At 34.6% G+C, this 21,478-nt stretch overlaps 1 protein-coding gene across 5 annotated transcripts in view; it reads left to right on the top strand.

Annotated features, from left to right (window-relative positions):
- Positions 1-21,050, top strand: part of LOC124362586 (lysophospholipid acyltransferase 5) — a 40,377-nt gene extending 19,327 nt beyond the window's left edge. For 3 of the 5 annotated variants that reach the window (XM_046817226.1, XM_046817225.1, XM_046817224.1), the window contains exons 6-11: positions 1,446-1,604; positions 7,940-8,068; positions 8,185-8,293; positions 9,652-9,796; positions 17,313-17,460; positions 20,656-21,050. In XM_046817226.1, the coding sequence (XP_046673182.1) occupies positions 1,446-1,604; positions 7,940-8,068; positions 8,185-8,293; positions 9,652-9,796; positions 17,313-17,460; positions 20,656-20,922 (957 nt within the window). In that variant the 3' untranslated portion in view covers positions 20,923-21,050. Of the gene's footprint in view, positions 1-1,445; positions 1,605-7,939; positions 8,069-8,184; positions 8,294-9,651; positions 9,797-17,312; positions 17,461-19,910; positions 20,006-20,035; positions 20,636-20,655 lie in introns of those variants that run through there. The other 2 variants (XM_046817227.1, XM_046817228.1) reach the window with 2 other exon arrangements.
- Positions 21,051-21,478: the final 428 nt, after the last annotated feature.

Below are 21,478 nucleotides of genomic sequence, written 5' to 3' on the forward strand. Positions count from 1 at the left end.
GATGGGGGTGAGTAACCCACTCAGAAATTTCAAATATAGCAAGAACTATTGAAGGCATCTCCGATTAAAGTCTTGAAGGGGTAAATCAATAATACCAAGAAAACCTCATTTCTAACCATTAGCACATTGACTGTGGTGGCGGGTGTACCTTACTACTACTCCTGGCTGTTTTAAAGTCTAAACATGATTCATGTCGGATTGAAGTTATTAAATTACAATGGTTTTAGTTAATGAGAAATAATTAAAGAGTAAAACATAACTGAGAATTAATTAATGGCAGAACATTGTGAAATATCTCAAATGTAAGGTGTTGAGGATATCAGCTATAAAAGGGAGGACTAACAATAAATAGTTATTTCTAACCACCTTATCTAAAATCCCAGCATTTGAAGTACTTATATGACGTGTTCTCATTGAATAACAAATGTCTTAAGCAATACATTGATTAATTATATAATTTTAAATATGGTAGTCAGAAGTAATTCTGGTATCATTTGAGATTATGTTGATACAATTTTATTGCAGTTTCTGATGTGGTTTTTGTGCTAATTTTTCATGGGAGATGAAAGAAACTTTCATTTATGAGGCTGGATGGATTTTTTTAAATTTTGTAGGTTTTGTTTGTTGAGACATTTGAGGTTTCATTAGATAGGTACCATATGATATGTTAGAATCCTCCCTCCATTTTAGTGAGAGAAGGATAATTTTGAAATCTCAATAAGAATTCAAAGTGATATTATTGTTAACGAGCATTTAAAAAGTGTATCTGTTCAAAAGTGGGAAGTAAATAAAAGCAGTTAACACTTTTTTTTGTAAAGACTGAAAACAAAAAATTCTGCAATTACTACTGTAATGTATATAGCTTAGGTTTAGTTTATTCAAGTGCAATTGTATACTACTGTGTATCATTATTTTCTAATTGTATTCTTCTGTGTTAATATTAAATAAATTAAGTTAGTCACAAATTTTAACCAATATTGACTAATTGTCACCTGCTACTGGCAACCTGTACCAATCAACTATACGGATAATCGAGTGTACTGTATTGCGAGGAGGAATCATAAGTTCCACTTGCAATACTTTGGAGTAGAGATGTGTTGTCAGTTATGTGTTAATACAGTACAAGGTCGATGATACTGATAAAAACCGCTTTGGTCACAGACAGGATTTGAACCTGCGCTATCTCTAACTCAGACCCAAAGTCCAACGTCTTAGACCGCTCGGCCATCGGCACTCCCGATGAATTATTCATAGTCTATTTAAACCACTCAGTAAGGTAAAATTAGAGAGTTAAAACTTAAAATAAGAAGCTATTTTAGAATTTGAAATTTTTTGTCTTTGTTTAAAAGGTACTAAAAATGAGCGCAAAGACAAATTTGTAACACAATCTATAAAAAATGGGCTTAAAATTTTAGATCTAAAATTGAACTATGTGTATGTTTCAGGAAAGTCTATCAGCAGAAAATAAAAAAGTTGCCTTGACGAAAATGCCATCCTTTTTGGAAGTCTTGGCACATTCTTACTTTCCTGCTAGTTTCCTGGTTGGCCCACAATTCTCAATGAAACGATATCAGGACTTTGTCAGTGGAAAATTTAGAGGATCGGTGAGTATGTGTAATAAAATTAGTGAACATGATAGGGTGTCCCATTAACATAAATCTCTACATAATTATAAAGATTACCAAGGCATGTTTCAAAGTTGCTTTTACAGTGAGCACAGTCAATATATTGTTATATCAATTATAATGTGTTATAATTGTTATTGAATACTGTCTATATGGTTCCCAACTGACTACTGTATATCTGACTAAATAAGCACAATACCAGTAAAACTGTCTTACAGTACTGAGCAGTATTTGAGCTCGTTAAATGCAGTACACAATGGTTTAAAATGTTCCAATAAAATATGCATACATTTTTTCCTCTTGATATGACAGAGTTATTAAAAATGTATCAGGTGTATGGAGAGAAAAACCTAAACAGAAATCGCAGTCTAGAAATAGTTTTAAGCGAATAAAACGACTGAGGGCAAATGTAGTAACAGAGTCAGCCGAAAAGCCGGCTTCACCCTATGCATGTTCTGTAATGGGATCAAACGGTGAAACACCAACAATTACTTGTAAGTGAGGGTTGTACTCCTGAGCGGTCGCGGGGTACTGATCGGCAGGTTGGCGGTGGGACATTAAAGAATGTCTTGGTCATCGGTGACTCATTGTTGCGATATGCTGGGAATCTCTGCTTGAAAAATGGGGCCACCTTAGATATCAATCCAGGTGCAAAAATTGAGCATATTAAGCAAAAGCTTTTGAAGTATGTGCCAAACCAGCCAAAAATTATTTATATTCATGTTGGCACCAATAATCTTGTTGATGGTTATAACGGACGACCTGGGTACAATGGCGGTTGGGGGAAGCGCGCGGCACTTCATAGCATGGCGGACCTGTTGAGTACCGCAAAAAAACACTTTCCAATTTCTGACATTATGTTGAGTAGTGTTTTAACTAGGCGAGACATTGCACCAACTACCACTTTGTAATTTTAATGAACAGCTAGAAGTTATGTGCATTAATTTTAATGTCACTTATGTTGACGCGAACCGCCTGGTGAGGGGGTATCACCTTGCTCGTGATGGTCGTCACTTAAATAGGGCAGGAAATTTCTGGTTCGGGAATTTTATTTTCAGGTGTTTGCACGAGAAAAGAACTTTTTCCGGGTGGATGTTCGCCGGTTTCCGCAGTTCCTGGCGACTTTAGAGCTGTTCCTGAGGTGTCACAGCTTCTGTTTCAGCAGAAGGAGTCGGGAAACGGCATCAGAGGGGCGAGTTGTTTTCCAGAGTAGGGCACTTAAATGTGAGATCAATGAACACAGGTTTCCAGGAGCTGTGTGCGGTTATTGATGATTTCAAATTTGACATTTTTTGGTCTCTCGGAGACGTGGTTTGACTCCAGATGTTTCCCTCAGATTGTTTCATTGTAGATGGCTACTCTTTATGCGCAAGGGACAGACAGGGCGCTGAGGGTCTCCCGGGAGCCGCTGGTGGAGGAGTGGCACTCCTGGTTGCAAAATCATCTGCAAATGACGCAGGTTTACTTGAACAATGTTGATAGTCGCTTAGAATATATCTGTGGCAAGTTTAGTTTGAGAAACAAGAAAGCTGTGTGTGTGTAACGTGTGGTATATAAACCACCCTGTGTTATATATTCCACCCTGAGTTCTATTTTGTATTCCTTGTTTATTGATCAGATGTTGGATGTTGATGATGTTGTTTTGTTGGGTGACATTTAATTTAAATCTTATGGATACTGGTAAGGCCGATTGTAGATTCCTGAAAAACCTGTATGAATCGTTAGGGTTGGTACAACTCATAACAGAGCCCACTCGTGTCACCGAGAGCTCTTCGACATTGATCGACCATATTGTTGTGAATAAAGGTCTAGACATAGTCAAAGTTGGTTTAGTGGATACGTCCAAAATTCTTGATTCAAGACGTAAACAAATTACGGACCACCACCTGGTATATTGTGATCTCAGGTATGGCAACTATAGGCCAAAGGAGAAATTATAACTTATCGAAATTTTTCCAAATTCGATGTGTCTCTTTATGTTTTCTTTATTGTCACGTATTGATTGGGATGATATTGAGACAAAGACCTCGGTCGAGGAAGTTAGTCCAACTGTTAACTACCTATATTGTCCAACTGCTTGACACCTGCGTACCGTTAACAAGAAAGCGAGTCACCAAGAAGAAAGCCCCATGGCGGAGTGACGAGATAAGAGAGCTCACAAAAGAAAACAATTATTTCAAACACAGACTGCATGATAGTGATGTTTCGGCTGCTAGAACGTTGTACTGTAAGGCACGAAATAAATTGAACTGCGCCATCAGAAAGAGCAAAACGAAATTACTTTCACGACAAGCTGAATAGTAAGGACTCTAAATCATTCTGGGGTGTTTTACGGTCCGGTGGAGTGCTGGAAAATGACCGTAATAGTGACGATATAAGATTCTCAGCTGATGACCTCAACATGGTACTTTGCAGGCATGGGTGGTGGAAGCAGGATTTAGCCTCGAGAAACTGAATTTCTACAGAAACAATGTTTGTGAGGATCTAGCGCATGGTTTCAATTTTGTGCCAGTTACTGAGGGTGAGATCAAATGCATAATTGAATAACATTACGTCAGTGGCTGTGGGGACTGATGGAATATCTATCAGGCTAGTGAAAGCCATGAGCCCCATATTGCTTGGGAGCTATTACGCATTTGCTTAACCTGTCCCTTGCTTCTGGGTGTTTTCCATCATGCTGGAAGCAAAGTCTTGTCACGCCCATACCCAAAAAATAAAGAATCCAAGTGTGATTTCCCAATTTAGGCCGATATCGATCCTTCCGGCCATGTCAAAAATCCTTGAGAAGGTAGTGGTGAATCAGTTGAACAGCTTTCATTGAGGCTGAAAATATTCTTCCTGTACATCAGTCTGGTTTTAGGAAGTCTTTCAGCACTACCTCCGCCTTGATAAACATTATGGATGAGCTGCATGTAGCGAAAGATAAAGGTTTTGGAAGTATTTTGGCGACGCTTGATTTCTCTGAAGCGTTCGACTCAGTGAATTATGAACTGTTTCTTGCCAAATTAAATTTCTATAGGTTTAATGAAATCGCTATAAAATGGTTTTGGCTCATATTTGAGCGGACGGAGTCAGGTGACGAAGGTAAAAGAAAACTGGCTCTTCCTCGCTGTCGAAGGATACAAGGGTTCCTCAAGGGTCATGTTTAGGCCTGTTATGTTCATTTTATATACTGCTGATCTTGAACTTGCATTGTCCTCGGTGATTCACTCTACTCCTATGCGGATGACTCTCAGATGCTTCTAACATATCCCCCTCCAGGTGTCCATGAAGCGGTGCAGTGTTTCAATGCTGATCTGCGTAGGGTTAAAGAGTGGTCGGAGGGACATGGCCTAAAGTTGAATGCAGATAAGTGTTCTGTGGTGCATTTTTGCTCACCAACCATTAAAGAGACCATGAACATGAGTATTCTCTCTGTTTCTGTTGAGGGTATTTGTTTGGAAGATCGTGTTTTTGTTAAAGTCCTGGGAGTTATAATTGACAACCAGCTAAACTTTCTTAAACATGTTGAATTGATTTCTCAACGTGCAATGTGTAAATTGAGAGTTTTGAATAGATACAGCGTTAATAAGGACCTTTATTAACGCGTTTTGAGAGCGTTAATTCCAATGCTTTCAAAGCTGCATATTGTAAATTCTCTGGTATTTCCATCAATATATTACGCCCTTCCAGTGTTTGGTAGCTGCTTAACTCAAGAGGCAAATGTCATCCTTGCACGGATACAGAACAGTGCGCTGAGGTTTGTTTATAATCTAAAAAAATTTGACCACATCTCACCTTATTGCAAAAGAGCAAATTTTACACTCTGTTCAAGATATTTGTAGGCTCCAAACTGTGACATTGGTGCATAAGGTTTTGGTAACTGGTGAACCCTCTTACCTGAGATGGAAACTAGTGGTGCGAGCGACTCTAAGAGAACGGCAACACTCGACAGGACGACAAGCTGCAACTGCCACGTGTGCGGTTGGAGGCTACAAAAAGGTCCTTCTCGTACTTTGGACCCCAGGAGTACAATGCCTTACCACCAGTTATAAAGAACTTTGTCTGTTAAAACTTTCAAAAAGGAAGTTAAAACTGTATATGTACCTTAATGATGTATTGTTGTTTAAGTATGAATTTTCTATGTAAATTACCAGCACGCAATATTTGGGTGTCACAGTTTTAAAATACGAATTGTACTGTTATGATTAGATTTGACGTGAGTCGATTTGTAAAACAGATTGTAAACTGAAATCCGCTCAAGAATAAAGGCCTTATTTATTTATTTATTTATTTATATACTAGACTTTATAAGAAACTTTTCATTGATATACTTTGTCGATAAAATATATATGAACAACCATCATTTCCTATCTTACTATCAAGTATTCAATGAATGTGTGTTGTACATTTAGTACACAGTATATTGTGACAGTATAAGGTGCATGATTGTCATAGTGAAAACTGACAGATACCCATAATGTAAAACAGTGCAAGAACAAACAATACAATCCTACAGAAAAGTATTTTATGGTAACAGTAATAACAGTCCTGTGGCCTTGAACAGGCCCATTCATTACATACAGACTCAACGTCATGTTGCTACTAGTAGTTGTAGATCTTCCATCTTCTTCTGAAGCTCAAACTTTATCTTGGCGGTCAAAGCTTTGTGTACGACGATGAAATGAAATGTGCATTAGAACAACTGTGAAGCTTTAGCAGTGATTTGTTTTTGTGTAGGAATAAAAAAATCTATGCCAAAAATATTTTGATAGGAATGAAAATGAGTAAAAATAAATAGAATACAATTTTTGAAAATGTTCCTACATTTTATTTTGTTATGTTATAAAACTTACTTTTTGGAGTTCTAATTTATATGTCAATGGATTGTACATGAGCAAAACGTAGTGTATGCAGGAATGTATCTACCACCTTAAATCATGCATCCCATCCTGCAGAAATACGCCTGTTTCACTCGAAACACAAATTGTAGAAATTAACTTTTAGATTATCTTTGATTGACACTATATTGTAATTTGTAAACTGATTTATTGTAGTTCACATGTGGAGAGTTTTATATAAAACCCATAAAAAACATATATTTTATATAAAAACTTGCTTCATTAACTTTTCTACAAAATTATTTCGGTCACATTCAAAGTACTGCTTTCTCTATTTAATATGATGCACTTGTCAAGTCTTTTTACTTCTGTTTGAAGCATCTCTGGATCACTTAGTAATTTCAAATAAAAGAGCTGGGTAACAATCTGGCTAGGAGGAACAAATTCCTGATGCTTAATTCCCTAAACATCAAAAACTACAATAATCACTATCTTCACATTCAACCTCATTTGTCTTGCTTTTCTGGTTTGCAAGATTTGGGAGTCTTCCACATGTAAAGCATCCAAACCACTTGAATACCTGTGTGGCTTGTAGCATTCGCTTTAAAAGCCTATTGCAACATTTAGTATGCTTCCACTGCCGAATGTTTAAGCAGGACATAAGATTTAAAACATACTTGTTGTTTTTAAATTTTCCAACAGTGAAAGAAACACATCACTGTCCCAAATGTTAAACAATAACGGATGCTATCTATACAACTGTTTCGTGAGTCTCTTATTAAGCCCATCAAGCAGAACGCTGTACTATGTCAACAAATGGCAGTGCATTTTGGATTTTTGGCCCCCCTTGTATTAAAAATATCTTAAAACATTTAAAGCTGGTTTTAACTATTGTTTACTAATTATAAATTTACTGAAGTGTGTGATTTTAATATTTAATGTTCAATGAGTCAAGATGTGTTTACTGAAATGTTTCAGCTCTCAAGTACAAAGTTACTCCCAAATCCCAAGCCAGCAACAAATGTTATAAATTACTTTCAAAGAACAATACATTCATAACTTAATTCACTTTTAAGTAACAAACATAAAAAAGTTACATGAAATTAAAACTGGTGTTCCTTTAGCCTATAAAAAAATAATATTAGCAATTTAAAATTGAAAAAATGCTGATCAGAATTTAATATGAAACACAATTTATTATTCTGAGAAAATGCTTACTTGATTATAGAATTTATAGTTATTATTATGTGTGATTTTTGAGAAGTTTAGAAATACATCCATGCACAGAATAAAAATAAAAAATACCTTTATGATATTCTCAAAAGACTCGCATTATTCATCAATGTTGATGGATTCGGTACGTGGATATTTTCAGATTGCATATCACCTTTGAACTAAAATGTGAGATTTAATGTGATAAACTGTTACTGGTGAACCTACAAGGAGTGTTATAGATGTGGAATTGTGCATTTATATGGAGGTTTTGTTGTACAGGAATCGGGGCTCCCAGACTGCCTGGGAGCTGCTGTCTCTCGGTCTCTCACTGGAGTTTTGTACCTGGCTCTCTACCAAGTCGGGTATCTGTACTTCCCGGATAACTACTTGGTCAGCGAAGATTTCCAGGTAATATTCAGATTTGTGCTTGCTTGTAAATGGGTATTTCAGCAATATAGTAATTTGTATAGAGTGTTGGTATTTTATATTTAGCTAAATTTTTACCAAGGGCGTGTTTGTTCCAGGCATTGGGAATAATAAAGCGGTTGTTCTACATGGGAGTCTGGGGCCACATAGCTTTGTACAAGTACATCTGCATTTGGCTGCTTTGTGAAGGTGTCTGCATTGAAGTAGGTATGTATAACTTAATATGTTCATGAAAAGTAGTTTAAATTTTACTATATGTACTGAAGGACACAGGATATTACATACCTATTTTTTTATGTTATTATTGAAATTGAGAAAACTAATTGAAGCAATTTTCAAAGACAAGTACAGTAAACTTTCGTTAATCCAGTTCGGTCAGAACTTGAGGAATTCTGTTCAACATTTTCAGCGTTTCTGGCCGTTGAAGGCCTGCCAGATCGGTCATCTTTCTCCACTGATGCGGCCATTTTTAAACTGCCTAAACCGCTCTTTTATTTGTGTATCGCCCATAGACACGTCACCATAAACTTTCCGTATCATAGTAATCGTCTCTGATGCTGAATGGCCAAGTTTTTGCAAAATTTAATGCAAATGCACTGCTCAACACGTTCAGTCATATTATGTTCAGTCATATTAAAATGCGATGCACACACACGGCAGTACTGTACGGAACAGAGCGCTGTGACTACTGAGTGACCGGACCGTATTCAATGCCTAATATGGGAAGGAGTAGGCTCGCCCCTCCCCTCCAATAACCGGTTTGAGCCGGTCGGTTATGCCGCGGCCGCCTACTGGTCGGCAGTCGGATACTTTTTGGACAGACCTCATATTAAACATTGTTTAGAGTTCATTTTTTTATCTGAGTGAGAGAACCACTGTACCTGCTGTATTCGGTTGATATTCTGTTCTGGCTCAACAAATATTTTTGTTTACTATGTATTTTGTATTAGATTAGCTAATCATACTACTGGATAACTTATTAGCTGTAATTCCTAAACAATGCCAGATGTAAAAAATGTGTTCTATTGAAAAGGAATAAATAAAATAAAAGACAATTATAAAATTATATTAGACACCTACTCGAGACTGAGTAAGATATCATTATGGGCCACACACGCTTAATCCCTTAACTGCCGAGTTTTTAGCTGTAATGCAATGGCTCTCTGCGGAGTTTATTTTACGATCTATAAAAAACAATTACTTGAACTGTTTGAGGTATTTACTAACAATAAACACATGAAAGTTTACTAGAAATTGGTAATACATGAATTAGTGGTTACTCTAATTTGTGGTGTGGGGGGGGAACTGGTGTTGGGGATGGGAGGGAGGAATAATAAAACACATTCAATTTGAGAGGAGATACTTCTTTTCCACCATGTGTGTATTCTAGGTATGCTACACCCACAATTCACCAGATAAAAGAGTTACAATTGAGAAGTAGGTTACTAGGTTGAGGAACAGGATAAGCCCTAAGCAGGTTTACCAGCCGCAAGTTAGTATGTTGTATTTATTAGTTCAGGTCCTCCATTGAAGTAAATATTATTTAATCTGTTAAATTTTTCCAGGTCTGACGTACAATGGTGTAGATAAAGATGGTAAAACCAAGTGGGACGGTTGTGCCAATGTAAATCTTTCCAAGTTTGAAGGAGCAACAATTTTCACCCACTACATTGAGTCTTTTAACATCAACACCAACCATTGGGTTGCACAGTGAGTACCAACCTTTAGGTAACTTGTCATTGTTAGTTTGTATTATATTGGAATCCAGACTTTGACATCAACACCAACCATTGGGTTGCACAGTGAGTACCAACCTTTAGGTAACTTGTCATTGTTAGTTTGTATTATATTGGAATCCAGACTTTGACATCAACACCAACCATTGGGTTGCACAGTGAGTACCAACCTTTAGGTAACTTGTCATTGTTAGTTTGTATTATATTGGAATCCAGACTTTGACATCAACACCAACCATTGGGTTGCACAGTGAGTACCAACCTTTAGGTAACTTGTCATTGTTAGTTTGTATTATATTGGAATCCTGACTTTGACATCAACACCAACCATTGGGTTGCACAGTGAGTACCAACCTTTAGGTAACTTGTCATTGTTAGTTTGTATTATATTGGAATCCAGACTTTGACATCAACACCAACCATTGGGTTGCACAGTGAGTACCAACCTTTAGGTAACTTGTCATTGTTAGTTTGTATTATATTGGAATCCAGACTTTGACATCAACACCAACCATTGGGTTGCACAGTGAGTACCAACCTTTAGGTATGTATTATATTGGAATCCAGACTTTGACATCAACACCAACCATTGGGTTGCACAGTGAGTACCAACCTTTAGGTAACTTGTCATTGTTAGTTTGTATCATATTGGAATCCAGACTTTAACATCAACTCAAACCATTTGGAAGCTCAGTGAGTAGTGGTGGTCAAATTCAGAATTTTCAAATCTCAAATCCAATTCGGATCTTAAAACTCGGATCAGTAGTTCAGTGAAATGGAAGTATTTTAAGAACCAAATCCTCTACTGTATACTTTTATTTGATTAATTGATACATAAAATCGGGCTTCCAGAACATACGCCTTTTACTTATATTTATATTACTTATAAAATATATTTCAACCTTTAATGCTTCATTGACATGAATCTCTGCGAATTCTATACTTGACCTTCACATCATTGTTGCGGTTTCCTGTGAAATGTATGTGAAGTTAGTTACGTGAAATGTATGTGAAGTTAGTTACGTGAAATAGTGTATTTTAATAATGGTAACTGTTGCACATACACTGATCTTTTAATATTGATTGCCTTTCACAATTATGAGCCATATAAACGCTTTATCTTTCTTCCAGAGACAAATGAAATGCCTTGGATTGTAAACAAAGGTTGACAGCGCCTATAGACTACATTGTTGATGGGATTTCCCATGCATGCATCATTAATTGCTAAAGACTCCCCACCACTCTTTTAGGCCTGTTTAGTCGTCCTGTCCTTGTAGATCCCTGACAGTAAATTCTAGGCCTATTATTTTTATGTATTTTATTGTTTTCATCAAAATTATCTGTGCATTTAAATATGGTCTAAAAGACTGTCACCTTCCTTATGATAGCGCTCCAAAATAGCAGAGCAGAAGCCATTCTTTTCATTTGTTGGGACAGAGCAGAAGCCATTCTTTTCATTTGTTGGGACTTAGTAAGCAGCCTGGGAACTCAATGGGGGCTCAATTTTTGAAAATTGAAATGTTCAGACACAATTCTGTACAAAGTTGTTCTATTTACATTCTGGAAATCCATTTCTAAATCTGATCAAATCTTCGCAAATTCTTCACAAATTTTTTGTATTGACCAAATTGTCTAAAATTACTGATGGTTGGCCAGAGCATGGTTCATCATGCACATTTTCACTTCTTACATTAAAAGCTTGCCCACTTGCGCACTTTACTGTCACTCATTATGTTAGGACTGTAAACTTCAGTAATCTGCCAATGAATTTCTGCTGCTGAAATGTTTCTTGCAGACAAAAACCGTATCACTGCCCTTACTTCACAATCAACGGGCTGATCAATTGTCTTAACCCTTTGAACCCCAGGCGACGAAATATCGTCGCCGAGAAGATATGCGAAGATCCCCGCGGCGACGATGTATCGTCGCCAATGAAGTTGCGAGAATCCCCGGGCGACGTAATATCGTCGCCATGGTATATGCGTTTAATACATATTTATTTGAAATCGTAAAATACTTATTTTATGAGTATTAATACATATTTATATATATTTTATTAAAATACAAAATCGTAAGTACCAACAATTTTGACTATTTATTTATTTAGGTAATATCAGTGATTTTTGTGTTGTACGCCTAGAGGTTTTTACAAGTCGCATACTTTTATATAAAAATTCAAAAAAAGTTTATTTTTCGAGATATCAATATAATTTTTTTTGTACGTACACAAAACTAAATTTAGAAAAATAAAATGTGGGTGCCCATATTAAAAATATTTCTTATTTTTTAATTAAAAAATCTTAAAATCAATTTTTTTTGCCTAAAAATCTATATACATATATTTTAAAATTATTTTAATGCTGTTAAACATTTTTTTATACTTCAGACTCATCTTTTTCTGTGTATACAATTTCATTCCGGACATTTTGGTGTGTAATACAAGACAATAGCATAAAAAATAGCAAAAGTATTAATTTTTTACAAACAGTATGCAAAACAGCTGTTTCTGCTCCGGGGATTCTCGGTAGTTCTTAGGTCAAATGATTTTGGTACGTTTTTTTTCCACCATCAATATTTTGGTCTGGGGTTCAAAGGGTTAAACATTATGAACTGACACTATAAGCAGCACACAGCAACAGTAATAATGCTAATGGCGGCACTTGACGCACAAGGCATGCCGGGAGTTGGCGTGCATGCGTGTTTTGTCCTTGGCACCAAATTCAAATAGTTACAGCAAATCGGACCTTACTTTTGGAATAGCCCTTGTAGATATATTGTATTGAGAAAATATTCATATAAGGACATAAATTATAAAGCAAGTAAAAAGTTATCCATCGTCCTTTTGTTTGCCACCGAGCTGCTGAAGTGTGTGTATAAATGCTGCAGTCACAGTTATGCATATAAAAAAACCAACTGCAAGTAAAATATTTTAAAAACTTTTTTTAACACAAGTTATAATAAAAACGTGTTTTAGTTATCAACAATTTGCATACAGCTGATTTATCTAATAACTAGAAACTTGGAACTTGGAAACTTATTGATCAATCTTCAAATATGAATCTTTTGTAAAGCTTTTGGTGGATTCATGATTTAATTTTGACACATCACAATCATTGAGTACCAATCTTTAGGTTCTAACTTGTTATTATTAATCTGTATTATATTGAAATATAGACTTAACCCTCCGACTGATAATAAGAAACTCCTAGAATGATACACTGGTTTTTGTCTTTGCGCAGTATATTTTTCAGATATTAAAAAAAATATGTGCTAAATGCTAAGTAATAAGTGTGATATATAATTATTTTTCTTAGAAACCAGAGAAAATGTATAAATACAAAAATGCATTTACTAGAGTAGTATTTCTTTTTATTTATATATAAATTGAAAAATGCCTAAGTTTCACTCCATGTAACTTTTATATGACTTGAGGTAATAAGATACTGTAAATGTACAAAATACACACAGTTTTGTAGCGAACAAAAAGAGATTATAACATATATACACTTATTTACAACACAAAATAAGTTTTTTGATAAAATGTAAAGTATGTACTACTTTTTTTGGCAGTGCATATCCATATTGGTGTTTGATCAATTCTTTGGACAAGAGGAATATCAGATAATGATAAATTGTTTTCACTGTCACTATCAATTTTCACAACCCAACTAATATTCCACTCGTTTGTAATCATCAAGATTACCTAACAAAGAAATATCATCATGCTTTTTATTTGCCGATATGTTACTTTCATCATCAGAACTAACATTTTCATCTTCCAGTAGTTTAATATAGTAGTTAAATAACAATCAATTATAAACAACTAGCTTACATAATAACCTAGCAACAGTAGTAGCAAAGAATGTAAGGGCCATGCAGCACGTCACCTGCTGCATAGTCCATCAGCTGTATTCCATGTGGCATTTGGATCGATATCAGCTGAGAATGAGTAATATTATGAATATAAACTACATAAAATGAATTGGTATTTATGTGTAAAGGATTTGATTGGTGCAAGTTATGTCTTTATAACTTAAACGGTTTTCTCGTAATAATAGCGGAAAGTTGATCAACGGCTGTGTCGTCTTTATCAGTTCACAAGCGGAATTGATGAACGTCTGTGTCGTTGTTCATCAGTTGGAGGGTTAAACAAATGTTAGTTGGTGCATTAAAACTAAATAGAACACACGTTTAATTTTGCTATGTTGAATAATCATGTGAAGTTTGGGCAAACATTCTAAACCTCAAATACAGTAAAATCAGTCATATCTGGCCTAATATGGTGACAGGCAGGCCGGATATTGTTATAGCCAGATAGTTGTGATTTGAAGATTATAACTTATTTATACCAAATGCACTACTAATGTTCGGTTCCCTTTTTGAACTACGTAATTATGAAAATTTAAATATTTTCCTGTGAAATTGTATTAATTTTTTATATAAAATAAGCTTATTCTACCTAAAATTTTAAAACTGTACTAATGCACCAAACATTTTTTATTTTTGTGGCCATCCAAGTACAATAAAATAAAATTCAAAATGTTATAAATACATATTTATATAAAAAAATAAATAATATTATATAAATAATTCAGCAATATACAATGTAAAAATTTAGATCTTAACTTATTGAAAGAGTAAAAAGTATCTACTCCACTATTATAACATGTTCCAATACATTTTCAATAGCTAACACACCAGCACTGACATCACAGTTTCGCCAAGGTCAAAAAATAATGAAGACAAGTTGTTGTAAGGAGAAACAAACCCCTCATCCCTCTCCCATCCCCAGGTAGGAGAAAGTGATCGAGCTTTTATAGTTACAGACAGTTTTTTTGTTTGTCTCATTCCCAGATAATGGAAATGCTAAATAACGCAGGGCCATATAACAGGGTTAAAAAAATTTACATAAGTCCAGAAAGATAAGCTTAAGATAAAAGATAAAATTAAGCTATTGAACATAATTTGCATTTTCATCATATAAAAATATAGTTTGTATAGTAAGATATTATTGTGTGAAATGTTATATTATGTTCTAACTTTGTTTTTTTATTTCTTTAAACAACTGTTATATCTGACCAAATTTTGAGAATTATAATTGCTCATGAAAATAATAACTTATTTAAATATATTCTTTTGTTTAAGAAGTCTTTAAAGTTTTGGCTTTGTCACATGTTAAGATTGGAGTTACAAACAAAATCTTGTTTTTTTTACAATTTTCTAGCAATTTGTTCACAATTATTAACTTATAGGTAAAGTAATGGTCAGTGTTATAAACATTATATAAGTATGTGGTATATTGATGATAGTCACACATTAGCTCCATGCTGATCATGTGCAACTTATTATACAAGATTAGACCACTCATTTTCAAGTGCCTTAGATTACTTCCTCAGTATTTTATGGTTTGTTTGTTTTGAACTGTATCTTTGTACAGTTTTGTTACAAAATGTTTATTGTTATAAATTAATACTTTCTTAATAGCATTTATAACTTTCTAACTGTAAATGTGATAAAATGTATATTTTGTTTATTATTTTAAAATATTTGTAATTTTATGACGATAATACATTTTTGAATAAAACTTTTTTTATTATTTAGTTTTATCATTGCAGTAAAAATAGCCGTCTCTGTGGTTGTCTAAAGTTGATAGATACTTTAAAAGAAAATTCAGAATCCTCTGTGGTTGTCTAAGGTTGATATATTTGTTAGACGAAAATTCAGAATCATGCTATAATTTTATTAGTAGTATAAACTTTGAATTTTTATTAGTTCTGAAATGTATTTAATTTTCCACATAGCAAACAATGGCGTAATGGCTTTGTACAGGCTCATGGCCCTTTAATATATTTGAGATAGCCATGCATATGTACACGTATAATCAAGACCATAATAACATTTAAATAGCTCTTATGGCTGTAGTCGTCTATCAAAACAGACAATTGTGGGTCTCTTGAGGCATAATATGGCACATTTGGAATATAGGCGTGAGCCTATAAAAGCCCATGACTGAAGCTATTAAAAGCTGTATTAATCTGAAAATTCTGCACATTTTTTACATTGCATTATTGCAATATGGCCTTGTTCAGTTAGTAGCCAGAAATATGTTCATACGATCTATACAATGTACTGATAGGTATGGTACTCATTTATTTAGAAATCTAATTTGTTAAGGCTTTATATCATAACTAAATCCTTATTATTTCCAATTTGTTATGCATTCAATTTTTTAAATATTGTTCTAGTTCTTTTATTTTGATTTTGTATACATTGTAGAAATTGCTCTTGCTCCATTTGAGTGAAATTAGTGAAAGAAACAACGAAGTTTAATTCAGTTTTTACATTATTTTATTTGGTACATTATTCTGTACATTATATTTGTATAAAAAAGTAAGGTATTTAAGTAATATTAGAAGATGAAATGAAACCAAGCAAATATGTCAGTCATTTAAATCACTGATTATGATGAAGTCAAAATTGTTGTCAGTGCGATCCAGTTGACTTGACCATAGTAACCTGCAGAAACTGATTTGTTTCATATACACCTAAATTGTCTCTAATTGTACAATTTTGTGTAGAAGTATAATTACAAATGAAACTATTAATTCAAAGAGTGTCCAATCACAAACAAAATAAACTGAATAGTAGTTACATTTGGAGTGGTGAATTGTGTTTAGAAGCTTAAGTGAAAATGAAGGGGTGTAGGTGGGAGGAGAATACTTAAGAGTGGGGTTACGGAATTGCGAAAACCACATATGGTTACCCACATATGAAACATTAAAGTTTGGTGGGTACCAATCGATATGGCAGCTTCCATTTTTATAGTTGTGAATACTATAAAAATTAAAAGGACATACTTATTATTGGTCCACAATATTTTTGTGTGGTAAATATACAATATTTTTGATTAATTTTTTGTGTTAAACTAATAACAAATTAAAATTTGTTTACTTAGGTTGAACAGATTTAAGTGATTCAGCTAAAGTGTATCAAGGTTTTACTGAGCTAAATATAAACTAAAGAATAACTATCATTCATTGAGTGTTAAAAATCAGTAATACTTAGTGTGCAAATTCGGTAATTTTTTACATTGTCTTATGTTTGATATTGTTAAGGACAACAACAAATATTGGATTGAGATTTGTTTCAAATTAAGTATAAAACTACTAGTGTATTTTTTTTTTGGAAGTCCAAACATTCCTGAATAGAGTAGTGATCTGGTTACTAATATAGGGAAGAATTTCTCAGCCCTCCTACTGGTGTAAGATTACTTAACCTATTCCCTCCTAATTTTAAAAACAGAAATAAGAGACATTCAAGAATCAATATTTTTGACATACATGAACCAATGTTAAACATATTTAAAAAGATGCTAATTTATGTATTGAAGAAGTTGAAGCATTTTGATTTCTGATAATGCAGTATATAATTTTGTATTTCAACCTAACTGGGCAAAGCATTGATGTTGAAGAGTTAATTTTTCCTTACAGGTATATTTACAAGAGACTTAAGTTTCTTGGCAACAAGCATTTGTCTCAACTGGGAGTTCTGCTGTTCCTGGCTGTATGGCATGGACTCCACTCTGGCTACTACATGTGTTTCTTTCTCGAGTTTGTGTGTCTGGTTATGGAAAGAGATGTAAGTGATTAGTTCCTCTTTTTTATGTATTAATTTAAAAAATAGTTTCATCTTTCATAAGTTAAAATATTTTTAAAAAGCACAACACCTGGTTCTGTATTAAAAATTAATACTTGAAGTATAACAACATATTTTCCCTCCGCATGATAGTCTTTTTAATTAACTGTTTTCAGACTAAAACACAATTCTGAAAAGTGTAGTTTGACTTTTGAACCATTGTTGAAATATTGGCTGGGTTCCAGAAAGCATAAAGGGAAACCTAGTTGTCACTGTCAGAACCTAGAAGTTGTCTGAGCCGGACAGGTCAACAAGTTCTCTAATGTCAGATAACCTATCAGCAAAATTTTGAGCAGATTCCGTTATCTTTGATTTGCTATCATCAATCAAGGTAACAAAATTTAAGATATCCAAGTTTTTCAGTCACAGTTTTATACACTAGTTTTTGGGACATCATTTTGAAAGAGTTTAAAACAAAGCTATAAAAGCTTTAAAGCAACATAATAAACCATAGCCATGATATATCATTATTGTAGCTTCCAAACACGTTCACTGCTCTGCACAATAGTCTAGATTGACCAAGGTTTATTAATACAACATATCACATATACGATCATGAAACTGCAAACAAAACCACTACGTATTGATTTTTAAATATCCGTAATAAACTGGCTTATAATTAATTAATACTATCTTGTGAAAAAAATACCTTTTGTAACTACATCCAAAGAGCAAGACAGTCTACGGCTTCAAAATGGCTAGATGAAGACGATTGTTCTGGCAAGTGTTATGACGTCACTGTGACATCACTGTTGCCAAAATAAACTTTACCATTGAAATCAGCAATTCTTTCCGTTTGAGATGGTATATAAATAGTGGTGGTAGTGTTGACTTATGTACTACATGAACTATCAAACAGGTGCGTGTCAGATCGACATCTTTATGTCGATTGCCAGTATCAGGGTTAAGCTTCAAATGAGTGCTAGTTTAATAACTTTATAATAGCGTTGTGATATCTTATAAAAAAAATACTTCAAAATAAGAAATAGTACTTTGTAGGTATTTGTAAATGACAGTACATGTGAATGACTCCGACAATCAGATTTTTGCCATGTAACAAGGCTATCATTGTTTCTCTCACAGCCAGATAGCAATCACCTGACTTTACTGCTGCTCAAATGACACAGTCTGGTGTTTGTGAAGTTATTTTTGTCAATATTACAAACTGAGGGTTGTTCGGAAAGTTAGTTGCTTCAATAAGAAATTAAACTTTAGTTTTACAGCCTTTATATTGTATACTTTTGAAAGAACAACTCTTAAACTATTTTTCAACATATTTATAATTTCCATTCAAGCACTAATTGTTACTTTGGTATAATTCAAAGACCGCTATGTCCATATCTACTACTTGTTATTATGCGTCATTATTAGGTTTAGATTATGTTATCATAAATATGTTACTAGTAGTAGCAAAGTTAAAGTTAACCTTTACAAGTGCTCACCTGATCTGAGCTTGAATTTAGGTACTATCTCAAGGGAAGTTTTATCTTTTTTCACCAGAAGTGCGGGCTGGCGTCAAAGCCCACACTGATGGCTAGGGGCATTTCCAATTAGTACTTTCCCGACCTCAGATAACGTGCCAGATCGTCCAACGTGATCTGATGTCGGAAAAGTACTGATCGAAAGTAACCACCCTGCACTTCTGGTGAAAGAAGAAAAACATTCCTTGATGTAGTATCTAAATTGAAGCTCAGAGGAGCGAGTGCTGGTAAATTTAAATTTTTTCTATTTATAATACGTACATTTGTATTTACCTACTTTTATTGCCTAATAACAAATAGTACATAGGAACAGAGTGGCCTCCAGAGAATACCAAACTACCCACATATTATAAAATCTATGTACTGGTTTTTCAATAAATTTTCTTCAATAAAATTCTGCCGCCAATGCATGTAAGCTATTATGATGATGAAGTGTAGCCCCACTTCATTGATTGTCTTTTTTGTTTAACATTGACATAAGATGCCCATATGTACTTAAGAGCAGATTCCATTATCTTTGTTAGCAGATTCTGTTATCTTTGTTTTGCTATCATCAATAAAGAGTTTAGGTATCTATCGGTAACAAAATTTAAGATATCCAAGTTTTTCAGTCACAATTTTATAGACTAGTTTTTGATAATTGTTGGAAATGGTTTGAGAGATCTGGAATTGTCTTTGATTTTCCTTAACCTTATGATTGATATGTTCAACATAAATCATCGGTAACCAAAGGCCTTTTCACTTTCCGTTGTGAACATTAGTTCATTCTCCTTGAAACAATTGGCCCCATTTTAACCACAGTACAGCTCATAATGTCTTCTCCATAATGTCTCTCACAGCCAGGTGCCAGCCACCTGACTTAGCTTCTGCTCAATTTCTACACTCTGATGGTCATGATTTTATTTGTTACAGTTTGCAAGCCATGTTGACCCGTAACAAGGCTGTCCTCGAGTTCCTCTCACAGCCAGGTGCCAGCCACCTGACTTAGCTTCTGCTCAATTTCTACACTCTGATGGTCATGATTTTATTTGTTACAGTTGCAAGCCATGTTGACCCGTAACAAGGCTGTCCTCGAGTTCCTCTCACAGCCAGGTGCCAGCCACCTGACTTAGCTTCTGCTCAATTTCTACACTCTGATGGTCATGATTTTATTTGTTACAGTTGCAAGCCATGTTGACCCGTAACAAGGCTGTCCTCGAGTTCCTCTCACAGCCAGGTGCCAGCCACCTGACTTAGCTTCTGCTCAATTTCTACACTCTGATGGTCATGATTTTATTTGTTACAGTTGCAAGCCATGTTGACCCGTAACAAGGCTGTCCTCGAGTTCCTCTCACAGCCAGGTGCCAGCCACCTGACTTAGCTTCTGCTCAATTTCTACACTCTGATGGTCATGATTTTATTTGTTACAGTTGCAAGCCATGTTGACCCGTAACAAGGCTGTCCTCGAGTTCCTCTCACAGCCAGGTGCCAGCCACCTGACTTAGCTTCTGCTCAATTTCTACACTCTGATGGTCATGATTTTATTTGTTACAGTTGCAAGCCATGTTGACCCGTAACAAGGCTGTCCTCGAGTTCCTCTCACAGCCAGGTGCCAGCCACCTGACTTAGCTTCTGCTCAATTTCTACACTCTGATGGTCATGATTTTATTTGTTACAGTTGCAAGCCATGTTGACACGTAACAAGGCTGTTCTCGAGTTCCTCTCACGGCCAGGTGTCAGCCACCTGACTTGGATTCTGCTGAAACTATACACTCTGGTGTTTATGGGATATTGCATGGCTCCGTTTGTGTTACTTTCTGTACACAAGTGGTTCACGGCCTTCTTCAATACTTTCTTCATTGGCCATGCTGTGTGGATGGGATGGCATGCCTACAGACCTCTTGTTAAAATACTACTTCCTCCAGCTAAAGAGAGTGTCAGTTAAATTTACCTTGTCGAAAGGTAGCAAACCTTAATCAACATCTAAGTTTTGTCAAGATGTAAATAGTGAAACTAAAGTTACTAAGTCACATAGAGTTTAAGTATCATAAAGTTTTTTCATTTGTTGGTCTATTAGAAGTGATTTAATTTGTAAAGGCATATTTTAATTCCCTGTGCATAATTTAAGCTATTTAACCCTGGAACTGGCCATCATTTTTCCCAAAATGGCAGGCACTTTTTGGTGATTTTGTAAGGGTTTTGTATTTTAATCACTGCTCATCTATTTTTTAAGATACAAACATTTTAAAAACATAAATGTGTAAATACAAAATATTAAAGATTGAATCATTTAATGTATTTTTATTTTTTTTTACAGATTAACGTAAAAATATTAGTAAAGAATAAATTTTTCTCAAAATGTATAGCACCCTCTCAGGTAATATGAAAGTTTTTAGAATAATTCTAAAATATACAAAAGTTTGCTTATATACCTCAATTACAAATTACAAAAAAAATATTTAGGTAAAAGAAGTTTATTGGTACTTTTGGATAATATATCT

This window comes from Homalodisca vitripennis, chromosome 5 (genome assembly GCF_021130785.1).
Source record: "Homalodisca vitripennis isolate AUS2020 chromosome 5, UT_GWSS_2.1, whole genome shotgun sequence".
NCBI lineage: Eukaryota > Metazoa > Arthropoda > Insecta > Hemiptera > Cicadellidae > Homalodisca > Homalodisca vitripennis.